The following is a 13370-nucleotide window of genomic DNA, read 5'->3' as shown; positions in this document are numbered from 1 at the left end:
CACACTAGATGATCCTCCGAAGAACAATAGGACTTGGGAAATTTATATACCTTTTGAGGAACTAAGGGACAAGGAAGTATGATTGATTGACATTACCATGGTTACAAGGAAATGAAAAGTCCAAGCTACACTGACAGGTTACATACCGGTTTGGGAAAGAAACCATAGCCAGATGCCTACTTACAATAGACTAAAAGGATGGTATTCTTGGAAATGGATCTCTGATACAGTGGGGGAAACTTCTACGACTAAAAGGGTACTTAATATTTTTCTTAGATAGGCTAGCTCCACCCGAACTGGGATTATCAAGTACTTTACAGTCTGTTATTCAAAGGGGAAGCTGGGTGGCTCAGTGGATTGAGTCAGGCCTAGAGATGGGAGATCCCAGGTTCAAATGTGGCCTCAGACACTTCCAAGCCATGTGACCCTGGGCAAGTCACTTAACCCTCATTGCCTAACCTGTACTGTTCTTCACTGCTCTTCTGCATTGGAACCAAGACAGAAGGTAAGGGTTTTTAAAAAAAGAGCCTATTGTTCAGTCTGAGTACTGGTGAGTCTGAGACCTCCCTCCAGGGGAACTCTCATATAATGGGGCAAATTTGGGGTCTCCAGAATTCAAGTTGACAAATATATTAAAATTTACTCAAAACTAGAATAAAATGCTGTAAATCTCTAGACTGTCTTTCTACATACAGACACACATACAGACACACACATGCATGTGCACACATACACAGAGCTCCAGATTATAATTCCACTGTAGATGTAAACTCAATTCACAATAAAACAGTTCTACAAGATAATTTTTTTCCCTCTCTATTTTGATAATTACTCTCTGCTTTGATAATCACTCTCTGTTTAGTCAAAGAATAGTTATAATGGAAGCTCATTGGAGAATAAGGGGCTCACCTAAGATCAAACAGGTAGTAAATATCTGAGGCAAGATTAAAATTCTAGTTTCTGATTTCAGAGACTGTAATCCTTAATAATTTTATCCAGTTATTTTATCATTATTAATATTATAAATTCAAATAAATGTTAAATTATTTAATTCTAAATATTGCTCAGTTTCCAACTTCTTTTCAATTCCATAGGAAACCAATATTTGTAAAATAAATTTTAATTCTAGTTAGCTAGAAGTTTCAAATCTAATTCCAACCAACATTTCTTTAAGGGTAGATCATAGCTCTTCAAACATGGCAATCTTTGTTTATGTTGATATTCTTTTTTTTATCTCACTGTTCTCTATTCAGTTTAACGATATTTTGAAAACCTTCTTAAATTTGTGTTGTAATTTGTGCAATCTGGATTTTCTATTGTTTTGTGTATTTTAATAAGGATAGTTGATTTTTCAAATGTTATACTTTCAAGAGTATCTTCATATGTATCTTTTTGGTATTTTTAATTCGGCTACAAAACTATAGTCAGTTTAAGTCAATTCAATACTATGCATCAATTTGAACTATTTTTAAAACTTTCCCGCCTGTCACTAATTCTGATTAACTTAGAATGAATTCTTGGAAATTACAGAAGTATGTTTCAATATTTCACTTTCTTTATATAACTATTTCTTTACCTTATACTTCACAGCTTTCAAATGTTTTATTACTTTGCTCATACTATATTGTTTTTTCTTCACTGAATCTGTCATTGAACTAAGAGTTTTCTTATGCATCTCAAATCCATTGCATAACTTTGCACCTAGGTGAAACTTCCAGATTTATTGCCACAATTTCTCTTTCTTCCCCTCTCCATCGATAATATTTTCAGTTTGCTTTTTTATAGCCAGTAAACTTCATATTTTGCCAAATCATCCAGAGAATCCCATTGGGCTCCAGAAATTCTTTTTTTCCCCTACAGACAAACCCCCCACAACTACTGAATTATTTATTATTTTAAATAAAAAAACTTCCTGTGGAAAATTTAACCTGAAATGCCAATCTAATTTGCCTAAGATTTTGTAAGTTTAATTTCTGAAGTGACTGAGATATAAATGCTAGTCTTTCCTGGAACAATAGTATTTTTTTTTAAACCCTTACCTTCCATCTTCAAATCAATACTGTGTATTGGTTCCAAGGCAGAAGAGTGGTAAGGTCTAGGCAATGGGGGTTAAGTGACTTGCCCAGGGTCACACAGCTGGGAATTGTCTGAGGCTAGATTTGAACCTAGGACCTCCTGTCTCTAGGCCTGGCTCTCAATCCACTGAGCCACCCAACTGCCCCCAACAACAGTATTTTTATACAATTTCTAAAGTTAAACACCCAAGTCTTAACTCACACATACTGTAGAGGACCTGTCCTCAAAGCCCACCGGTTTGTAAAAGAGCCTGATTCTATACTCATGGTTATGATTAAGATTATTTGGGTAAGAATATAAATTTATTGATTTGGTTAGCATTATAATCAATCAAGTGGCCCCCTTAAATGACCAATTACTTTGAAACTCCATCATGTGGATCTATAAATAGAGTGTTAGGAAGTCATTATTCAGCCTCTCCCTTGAACATCCCAAGATCTCCTTAACTGGTATATAGCTAATTAGGAAATGGTTCATCAAAATATTCATTCCTCCATCCCCATGTAATGGGTATAAAACAGGCAGGAAGAGAATCTTTTTTTTTTTTATCAGTTTTCTACTAGTCAAATTTTGCTAAAAGGTAGACATTCATTGAGATTCTCAAAGATAAAAAAAAATGTGAAGAGTCTCTGACCCAGAACCCAATGGAATATACAACAATTCTAATAGAAATTAATATAGTATATGGAAAAACACAATTTAACATTACTACCTGAGTACTTTGGCTTTAGATTTCAGTGATAGGAGAAACATAATTTTGTACTTTACTGTCTATTAATAACCTCATCATCTATATAATAGGAACTCTAGGCTTGTTTCTGCAACAATTATTGCTGCTCTGCATTTTTATAATCCTTATTTTAGGCAAAAAGGCATTTCTATCATTAGACGACTCATTCTTCTGCTAGAAGACCCTGTTAAGATAGTTTTTTTTAAATAATTTCTACATTTTATATTTAAGAGGAAAAGGATTAATAAATTTTTAAGTAGGAGACCCCTGCTGTGCAGTTGGTCAGTTAGTGACAGTTAGAAGGGTGTGGCTTGTAAGTTGCAGACCGTTGGAAAGGGCTTTTTGGTTTCTTGGTCCCCTGGGAGAGGAGTGTGTGTGGCTTGCTCTCTCTCTGGGACTGTTGGAGTCAGAGAAATGGATTTAATGCCTTAATAGCCTTATTGATTATCAATTAACTTGGGTAGATAAGGTGGATAGATAGTGTTTATATTATCAGATAGAGAGAATAGGAGAGTAGGAGAGGGCTTCAGCCTAGCAGAAGATACTGCCCTCTAAGGCAGATAGATGTAGGGTTTTCTAGAAAAATTTAGTTAGGATTGGGATCTTGGGTATAGTTATAATCTATTATAAAGTTACTTTCACTTTCCTCCTTCCTATTTCCTAGCTGTATTTCCTAATAATAAACTAAGTGTTTTGCATTTAATAAACTGTGCACAGGCTTTTGATCAAACTCCTGTCCCCCAAAATTTAACCCTTTTCAACCCCCTGACCTTCTGGTTAGATACTCAGGAATATACTGGAGACAGCTCATGTTGGCATTGGAAAATGCTTCAGATCAGGGCCTAATTTATTATTTTATTTATTGTCCCTATTTAAGAAAGGATGGAGAAAATGTTAATAATGTAGGTTAAATATAAAGATGTTTCATGTGTACATTTTTTCCTAGACAATTAAATGTTAAACACTTACTTGCACATCTCTGGACGTTCTCTTATTCATAATGGAAAGTCTGGCCAAAACAAAACAAAAAGTAACCAAAAACTTCATCTACCAAGGAAACTCAATTAAAGGCTTATCCAACTGGAAACATGACTTTAGACCTCATTCACCAACAGAATTCTGCCCTTAGCCACAGCCTGAATAGTTTTGTACTTTATTGCTATCCAGATGCCTCTTAATCCAGCAAGTTTTCCTGATTTTCTGTGTAATTGTTCTTATTCATGACTATTATGCTACATTTCTAAATTCAGAGTAAATCTGGATACAAAAAGGAATAGTGTAGGGCCATTTGAGTTAGGTAATAGTAATAATAAAGAATCATCTGGTTCAGTTCCTTCCTTTAAAAAATTGATGAAACTGAGGCCCAGTTAAGTGTTTTTAAGTTTTAAGGGCTGTCTCATAATTCCACAACTTGGGGATATGGTGAAAAATTTGCGTTCATCAAGCATCTCAAAATCTTTCATGTATATACAATTTTGTTATATGATTTAACTATGTTACAAGGCAAATTCATTTTCTGTGCTGTGATTCTGTGTGTACAATGGTGGTCTATTTAGCATCATTGTTTGGACCTTTAAAATTTGGAATATTTGTTATTTTTGTGTGTTTTCTTTCAAGAAAATTGGTTGAAAGTTAATTTTAATAGTACTATATTATTTTCAATAGAATCTTTGGTGTTTGGGGGGTTCTAGACTTTTTAAAGGACAAAAGCCTTTTTGTATTAAGACATGTATAAACTTAAATTTCCTCCTTAATCAGAATGACCCAATTTAATAGAAACAGCAGGAAAAAGAAATGTCTATCTATGTGTGTGTATGTACATACACATATTTATACATATATATGCATATAGGTATTGTTAGGTAAAAGTTAGGGTTGTTGACTGAATATATTATATTAGTGGTTGCCAGAGATTTAAATTCAATCCCAAGTCAGTTTGGGATTTTTATGGTGGTTTAATTACAATAGAAGGAAGAAATTAAGAAGAAGAGAGAGAGAGGAAAGAGAATTGGACTGCTCTGGTGAGCCATGTAGGAGTTCAGAGGCTTAGGCCAAGGGGCCTTCTCAATCTACCTCGACTTCCAGCCACAAGCCCTCCTCCGAGATGACAGGCCTCCTCGGAGGATAGTGCTTTAGGAGGTCAAGGAAAAGAGGAATCAGTCCTATCACTCACCAATGTCACTGAGGGAAGATGCCTCACCTAAACCACTAATCCTCCATCATTTGTCAATTTCCTTTTCCATCATGTTAGTCCATTCAGTAGAAGTGAGATGATATCTTAGAGTTGTATTAATATTCATTTCTTTAATCAGTAATGATTTAGAGCATTAAAAAAAAAAGTCCTTACCTTCTATCTTAGAATCAATACTGTGTATTGGTTCCAAGGCAGAAGAATGATAAGGGCTAGGCAACGGGGGTCAGTGACTTGTCCAGGGTCACACAGCTAGGAAGTAGGTCTGAGGTCATATTCAAATCTAGGACCGCCCATCTCTACATCTGACTCCCAATCCACTGAACCACTGAGCTAGCTGCCCCTAGAGCATTTTTTTAATGTAATTATTTTGATAGCTTTGATTTCTTCTTCTGAGAAGCACCTGTTCTATCCTTTGAGCATTTATTAATTGGGGAATGGATTTATTTTTATAATTTGTCTCCTTTCCCTATATATTTGAAAAAAGAAGCCTTTCTCAGAGAAACTTGATGTACATTTCTTCCTGTTCTTCTACCCCCTTTTCCCCTCCCCCCCCCCCGAGTTTCTGGCTTTCCTTCCAATTTTGAATACATTGATTTTGTTTGGGCAAAAACTTTAAAATTTCATGTAATAAGTATTATTCATTTTATTTCCCATGATTCTCCCTCATTTGTTGATAGTTATATATATTGTAAATGAGCTCATAAACTTAATTAGTTCCAGAATTTACAAAAATGTATAATTCAAATAGACATTTTACTGTCCTTAGTCCTATTTAAGGGTAGGAAGTATAATCTGAGAATGAATGAATTTTACTGGAAATGTTTTGTGTCTTTTGGTTAACATCTTTACTTTTTGTATCAAACTTATGTAACATATTATTTTGCACTTAAAAATACCTTAAGATCAAACATTAATATTCCCTCTTAAAGTTGTCTTCCCTTTGCTTTTGTATTAAAAGAATCAAATACAATGTGAACAATCAAATGACATCTATATTCTAAATGCATATCACTAGCTTTTGTTTTTGATTGACTGTAAAGTAAAATATATTTAAGAAATTTTAGTTCATTTGCCAATAAGCAAATTTAATCAAAATTATCATACAAGCTGATAACATTCTGTTAATAGTAAGATAAACTGATATTTCTTTTTTTTCTCTCTTTTCTAATAGGTGTCTGCTTCAGAATGGTAAGTCAATACACAGTCTATTTCTTTACTCCTTCTTTTGAAAAAATACTAATATTCTGATGACAGGAACATTATAGTCTCTCAGCGTACAAAGACAAAAAATTTCACCATGTATTTCATTAACATTCTGTGGCATTTAATTAAAATATTTTTTCTCTGAACTATTCTCATTACATATAAATACAAAATATTAAGATTAAAATAATCTCTTCAGAAATAATGTTCTCCTCAGAGCTTTGCTTTTTAACATTTTTTTAACAAAATCTAAGCAAACTACATCTATAACAATGGAGATATTATAATTTTCCCCTTTATTACAAGGAGGTTTAAAAAATCCTTCTTTCATATTAGATTAAAATCTAAAATTCCCTTCTGCTCTGCCTTAATGGAGATAGAGAACAGCTGTTCACTAGTTAGAGCTAAAGTTATTCATTCTTTTCTGCAGGCTGAATAATTCTAGTTTCTAACTTATTCCCATAGGTACTATTTTTCAATACATGTTGTAAATTTAAATGGCAAAAAAGGGGGGGAAAGTATTAAAGAATTAAAGTTCAAGTCCCCTTTTCCCCTTCTACATTTTATAGTCATCTCTAGTTAGAGAGCCATGAACTTTTACCCCTCTTTTAAATACCAGGAGAGAATATTCCATTGTTTTTATAAAGTTACGACTCTTTAAAAATCAGGCATTAATAGAGGGAAAAGATATTGGGCATACTACATAGAATCATCCTTTATCTGGTTTCTTTTCATAGTATTCACTTCTAATCAACAAAAGTTTTATAGCAAATGCCCTATACATAGCTCTGGATAGAATCTGAGAGGCCATTGAGTCTAAACTGGTACTTTATGAATGAGGAAAGTAAGGGCCAATGGCAGTAGGTGACTTGCCTGGGGTCACACAGTAACTAACTGTCTGAAGCAGGATTTGAACCCCCATTTTCCTAATTCCATGTCCAGCTCTCATCTATATCATATGACCTCTCAGAATTTTAATATAATATTAATAGGCTTCTTATGCTTAGACATTAGAGAGCTGTCAGATATCAAGAAAGATAGCAGTGGACTGCAAGGTGGCTTAGTAGATTGAGAGTCAGGCCTAGAGACAGGAGGTCCTGGGTTCAATTCTGGCCTCAAACAGAAGCCTGGGAGTAAATTACTTTAGCTTAAAAGCTGGATGGCCTTCTAAACTAAGGATTTAAGAAAGGTTTTTCATATAGAAATTATTACAATTCAACATTAATTTTCCTTACACCCTTATAACAAGAAATTTTTAAATATTTAAAAATGAATTTAACAAAACTAACCAACATATTGAAAAACAAGGCATCGCATGTAATATTCTATACTCAGATCTTCCTACACACATCTACAGAGAAGGCGGGGGCTGGCAACGATACCTTCTCAAATCTTCTTGGAGCCAGACTTGATCATTATGATTTAGCAACTTTTAATTTTGACTGTCTCATTATTATGCTTTCCATTTACATCCTCTTAACCATTTAACCATCTTAACCTCTTTTTTTTTAAATATATTTTATTTGATCATTTCCAAGCATTATTCGTTAAAGACATAGATCATTTTCTTTTCCTCCCCCCCACCCCCCATAGCCGACGCGTAAGTCCACTGGGCATTAGATGTTTTCTTGATTTGAACCCATTGCTTTGTTGATAGTATTTGCATTAGAGTGTTCATTTAGAGTCTATCCTCTGTCATGTCCCCTCAACCTCTGTATTCAGGCAGTTGCTTTTCCTCAGTGTTTCCACTCCCATAGTTTATCCTTTGCTTATGAATAGTGTTTTTTTCTCCTGGATCCCTGCAAGTTGTTCAGGGACATTACACCGCCACTAATGGAGAAGTCCATTACGTTCGATTATACCACAGTGTATTAGTCTCTGTGTACAGTGTTCTCCTGGTTCTGCTCCTCTCGCTCTGCATCACTTCCTGGAGGTTGTTCCAGTCTCCATGGAATTCCTCCACTTTATTATTCCTTTTAGCACAATAGTATTCCATCACCAACATATACCACAGTTTGTTCAGCCATTCCCCAATTGATGGGCATCCCCTCGTTTTCCAGTTTTGGGCCACCACAAAGAGCGCAGCTATGAATATTTTTGTACAAGTCTTTGTGTCCATTATCTCTTTGGGGTACAGACCCAGCAGTGCTATGGCTGGGTCAAAGGGTAGATATTCTTTTGTCGCCCTTTGGGCATAGTTCCAAATTGCCCTCCAGAATGGTTGGATTAGTTCACAACTCCACCAGCAATGAATTAATGTCCCTACTTTGCCACATCCCCTCCAGCATTCATTACTTTCCTTTGCTGTTATGTTAGCCAATCTGCTAGGTGTGAGGTGATACTTCAGAGTTGTTTTGATTTGCATCTCTCTGATTATAAGAGATTTAGAACACTTCTTCATGTGCTTGTTAATAGTTTTGATTTCTTTATCTGAGAACTGCCTATCCATTTCCCTTGCCCATTTATCAATTGGAGAATGGCTTGATTTTTTGTACAATTGATTTAGCTCATTATAAATATGAGTAATTAAACCTTTGTCAGAGGTTTCTATGAAGATTTTTTCCCAATTTGTTGTTTCCCTTCTGATTTTAGTTACATTGGTTTTGTTTGTACAAAAGCTTTTTAGTTTGATGTAGTCAAAATTATTTATTTTACATTTTGTGATTCTTTCTATATCTTGCTTGGTTTTAAAGCCTTTCCCCTCCCAAAGGTCTGACATGTATACTATTCTGTGTTTACCCAATTTACTTATGGTTTCCTTCTTTATGCTTAAGTCACTCACCCATTTTGAATTTATCTTGGTGTAGGGTGTGAGGTGTTGATCTATTCCTAGTCTCTCCCACACTGTCTTCCAATTTTCCCAACAGTTTTTATCGAATAGTGGATTTTTGTCCCAAAAGCTGGGATCTTTGGGTTTATCGTATACTGTCTTGCTGAGGTCGCTTTCCCCCAGTCTATTCCACTGATCTTCCTTTCTGTTTCTTAGCCAGTACCAAATTGTTTTGATGACTGCTGCTTTGTAATATAGTTTTAGGTCAGGGACTGCAAGGCCCCCATCATATGTTTTTTTTTTCATTATTTCCCTGGATATCCTTGATTTTTTGTTCTTCCAAATGAACTTTGTTATGGTTTTTTCTAAATCAGTGAAGAAATATTTTGGTAGTTCAATGGGTATGGCAACCATCTTAACCTCTTAACCATCCTCTTAACCATTGTCTTCCTGCTTCTCTTTACTTCATTTCGTGTCACTTCCTGTTTCTTTCCCGGCATCTATGTATTTGTATTATTCATCATTCTTATAACACAGTAACAGCCCATTTGTACATCCCAACTTGTTTAGCCAGTCTCAATCTGATAGTATCTACTTTATTTCAAGGTTTATGCTGTTGCAAAGAGTGCTGTTACAGTTTCTCTCATCTTCTATCCATTTTCTACAAAGCTGCCAAAGTGTTGACTCTAAAAAAACTTATCTGACCACATGAACCCCCCACTAGAAAATCTTCATTGGCCTTCCCATTGATTCTAGCCTAAAATTATTTAAGGCTTTCTCTAATCTGATTCCCACCTGCTTTTTAAGTCATACTTCATTTTTTTTCTTATGCTCTCTCAATTATAGTCAAATGGGATCATTTACCATTCCTGGTATGACATTTCATCTCCCACCTCCATGCCTTAGCAAAGTGGTTCCTCAAGTCTAAAATGTTTTTCCTCCTACCTGCACTCTATAGAATCACTTACTTCAGAAGCCAGCCTACATGCCATCTGCTCCACAAGGTCTTTCCTAATATCAAGTTATTGAAGTTGTCCTTGAAATCCCTTCTCATTGTGTACACTTTGTATTTACTTATTTATAAACATGTTAAATCCTCCCAGTAGAACATACAGATTCCTTGAAAGCAAAAACTATGTCTTTGTAGTTCCAGTACCTAGGACATTGCCTCCAAAATTGCCTAATAAATGATTTTTTTAATTGAAATTTGAAAACCTCTGAAGAGAAGGGCAGAGAAACAAGTTGTCTAGTTTACCTTTTCTGCAAGTCAGAAACAAGAAAATGTGTGAATGGCATCCCTATATTGTAATACTTTAGTTCACTAAGTTGCTAAGGCAATAGCTGATAACATTTAAAACACACATTAGGAAGGGAAGATAGGAGGGAAAGAAAATGAATCATGCAAACATGGAAAAATATTTAAAATGTAAAAAAACACATTAATTTACTTTCCTGACTTGGTAAGCAATATATACTGAACCGTAGCTTTCTTTGAAGATGTTGTAGTGCCTTGAAATTGTGCTTCTGAATGTGAATGGTTATTATCTGTTAATGTAAATGTCACTTCTAATATAATATTGGACATGCACTTATCTCAAATGTACCATGGAAGTTGCTTACTACTTATGAGACTTTGGATAAGTCACATAACTTCCCTGGTTCTCAGTTCCCTCTTTTGTAAAATAAGACTAGAAGATAACTGAGAGCCTTTCTAACCCTAGATGGTATCCAGAACAAATACCATCCATTTACCTGTGATTAAAGTTTTACTGTAGTTGAGATATATAACATTTACCATTATATACCTTAAGAAAAGAAATTACAATCCTTAAGTTAGTGTTCTTTGAATTTTGGAACCAAATTTATTAGGAATCTAGGCTTTTTGTGCCAAATGGACTGTCCTTCTCTCTCCTGTTTTCCTATTAATTTAGTACACGGAAGGTGAGGCTAAGAAGACTGGAGTTGTTGGATGGGTTAAGAATACTAGCCAAGGAACGGTAAAAGGCCAAGTTCAAGGTCCTGAAGATAAAGTCAACTCTATGTGAGTAATAAGATTTCTTCAATATCTACTCCTTGGAACATCAAGTTTAATACAGGCAAATATAAATGCAGTTTGTGAAATGTTTAAAGGCGTTCCTAAATATTAAGAATTAATCTTTTCTTTAAAACTTTTTATATTATTGTCATAAGCATAATTGCTTAGAATTGCTAATCATTTCCACAAAAATAGATTATATAAAATAATATACCCAGTTGGACTCTGACATTGCTGGGGTTTAAGTGATAAATCCTACCATCACCAAATACTTGATTTATATTTTTGATGATCACATGAACAGGTTTTACAGTGAGGTTTCATGATGTTTTGATAGAATATGGTGATAATGTTAATGAAATGATTGTGAAATTGTGTTGGTCAGGGCAATGTAACAAGGGGAATATTTGAACAGTGGTGGAACAGATTTAGTTTGTGTGTTCTAACAACATCAACAAATGCTTAGATGACAATGAGGTCTCCAGGAGCATTAGCTGCTTCTGAGGGCCTACAAAAGTGATGGTGAACCTTTTAGAGGGGCAGGTGATGTGAGATATGTCCTCAGGAGAGGGGGAAGGGAACAGCCTGGTCCCCCATACCTCTGGCTTTATAATAAGAAACTCTGGCTAACTCTGTTCTGGGGTGATGGTGCCTGTACCCACAGAGAGGTGTAATGATTAAAATAGTGGGAGTCATAAACTGTTACAGATAAAAGAGTGGTTGGCTTAAATTGTGACCGCAGAAAATATGGTTTCAAGACAGTGTCTTGTTTTAAATCAAATATAAGGTGGTCACCAGGGAAAAATTCCCAAATATTAAATATACCCAAGTCAGCTGGGTTTTATAGAGATTTTAATTTATACAAATGAGGAATTAATGAAAAGAGAGAAAGAGAAAAAGGAAATAATGAGAAAAAGGTCTAGACCAGCCTAGGCCAGCATGAGCCAGCCTAGGCTGAAAACCCTAAGAGAGAGATCAGTCAGTCTTTTATCCACTCACCACAAGATTTGTCCAAGCAAGATTCTAGTGTTCAGAGAGACACCAGCTGCCTCCTCCAATTCAGCTTTTCCCAGCTGAATCCCCCAAGATCTCCTTTTTGACCTCCTTTTAAAGGGAATTTTCTCCTTTGTCACCTCCCCTAAATTCTCACATCTACCAATCACAGTAGACGTTTTTCCAAAGGACAGACCATTCTTAATTCACAACTGAGTAGACTTAAACTTTTGATTAAGTTCACACCTGAAAAAACCTCTGAGTAAGTTCTCACCTCTTTGCTCCTTGTAAATTCACAATTTACCTGACCTTTATAGGTACTTAGCACCCTTTTGTATTAGATCTAAAAATAGGCACAGCTTAAGAATTTTTGCCTTTCTGTAAGTATGGGTTTAAGTATTTTTCATTTTTCAGCAAGGAGTTTCTTCCCCTAAAGCATGCTTAAGTAGGGATGGAGTAGAGGTCTCACATTCCTGATCTAAGTTCCTTCATTGTTTAAAATGGGGAATAGTCTTAACCAAATATTATGAAGTAGGGTCTGAGAATTTTTAAGATTCTGAGTGACCCCCTCTGGAATGCGTGCCATAAGCTCACCATCATTGGCCTGGAAGATATCTTCTTGGTAAAAATCTCATGAAACTTTGGAGAATTCATAGACATTCTCTTCTAGTATCTTCTGGACCTGTTCAACATTTCTTTTTAACCAATTAACATATAATCTAAGAGATTTTAGGAGACTTTAGGGACTGACTAGTCAGCTTTCCTGATTCTTCTCTATGACTGAAGCAACACGTATTTATCCATTCTCTAAAGACCTACAGTGATACTGCTTGAGGTGGCCCATTATACTTTTGTCTAGATCTAATTATTAATAATTTTTATTCTTACATCAAGTCTAAGTCTCTCTTTATAATCTTCATCCATTGTTATTAATTGTATCCTTTAGAGTCAACAGAACATTCCTAATCATTCTCACATATTATAGCCCTTCAAGTACTTAGAGACAGCTGTTATGATTCACAGTCTCCTTTTCCTTACAGGAACCATTCCTAGTTCCTTAAACTAATCCACATATAGTATAATCTGTAGGTCCATTACCATCCTGTTCATCTTCCTTTTGCCACTCTTCAGCTTATTTTGTAAGAATTTAAATTTAGGTTTTATGCTAAATATGAAAGTTCTAAAGTAATATTGTGAATGTTGATTTAAAAATATTGCAGCTTAAGTCAAAATGACTTTTAGCAGCTTTATTTACAAAGAGGTGGAAAGAGTGAGAGTGGAAAAATGTAGAGAAAGAGATGGATTCTAATAAGCCTATCAGCCCTTCTCCTGAGAAGCCAGGCTCAGCCCCAGCAGGTCTTCCCCAAGG

General features: G+C 35.1%; 1 protein-coding gene across 5 annotated transcripts in view; it reads left to right on the top strand.

The window, feature by feature from the left end:
• Positions 1-13370, top strand: part of ACYP2 (acylphosphatase 2) — a 217501-nt gene that overhangs the window by 13131 nt on the left and 191000 nt on the right. For all 5 annotated transcript variants that reach the window (XM_056814016.1, XM_056814017.1, XM_016428290.2 and 2 more), the window contains 2 exons: positions 6172-6188; positions 10905-11014. In XM_056814016.1, the coding sequence (XP_056669994.1) occupies positions 6172-6188; positions 10905-11014 (127 nt within the window). The remainder of the gene's footprint in view (positions 1-6171; positions 6189-10904; positions 11015-13370) is intronic.

The sequence above is a fragment of the Monodelphis domestica genome, chromosome 1, assembly GCF_027887165.1.
Source record: "Monodelphis domestica isolate mMonDom1 chromosome 1, mMonDom1.pri, whole genome shotgun sequence".
NCBI classification, from domain to species: domain Eukaryota; kingdom Metazoa; phylum Chordata; class Mammalia; order Didelphimorphia; family Didelphidae; genus Monodelphis; species Monodelphis domestica.
The sequence above is the reverse complement of the archived record's forward strand: the minus strand, read 5'-3'. Positions and strand labels throughout refer to the sequence as shown.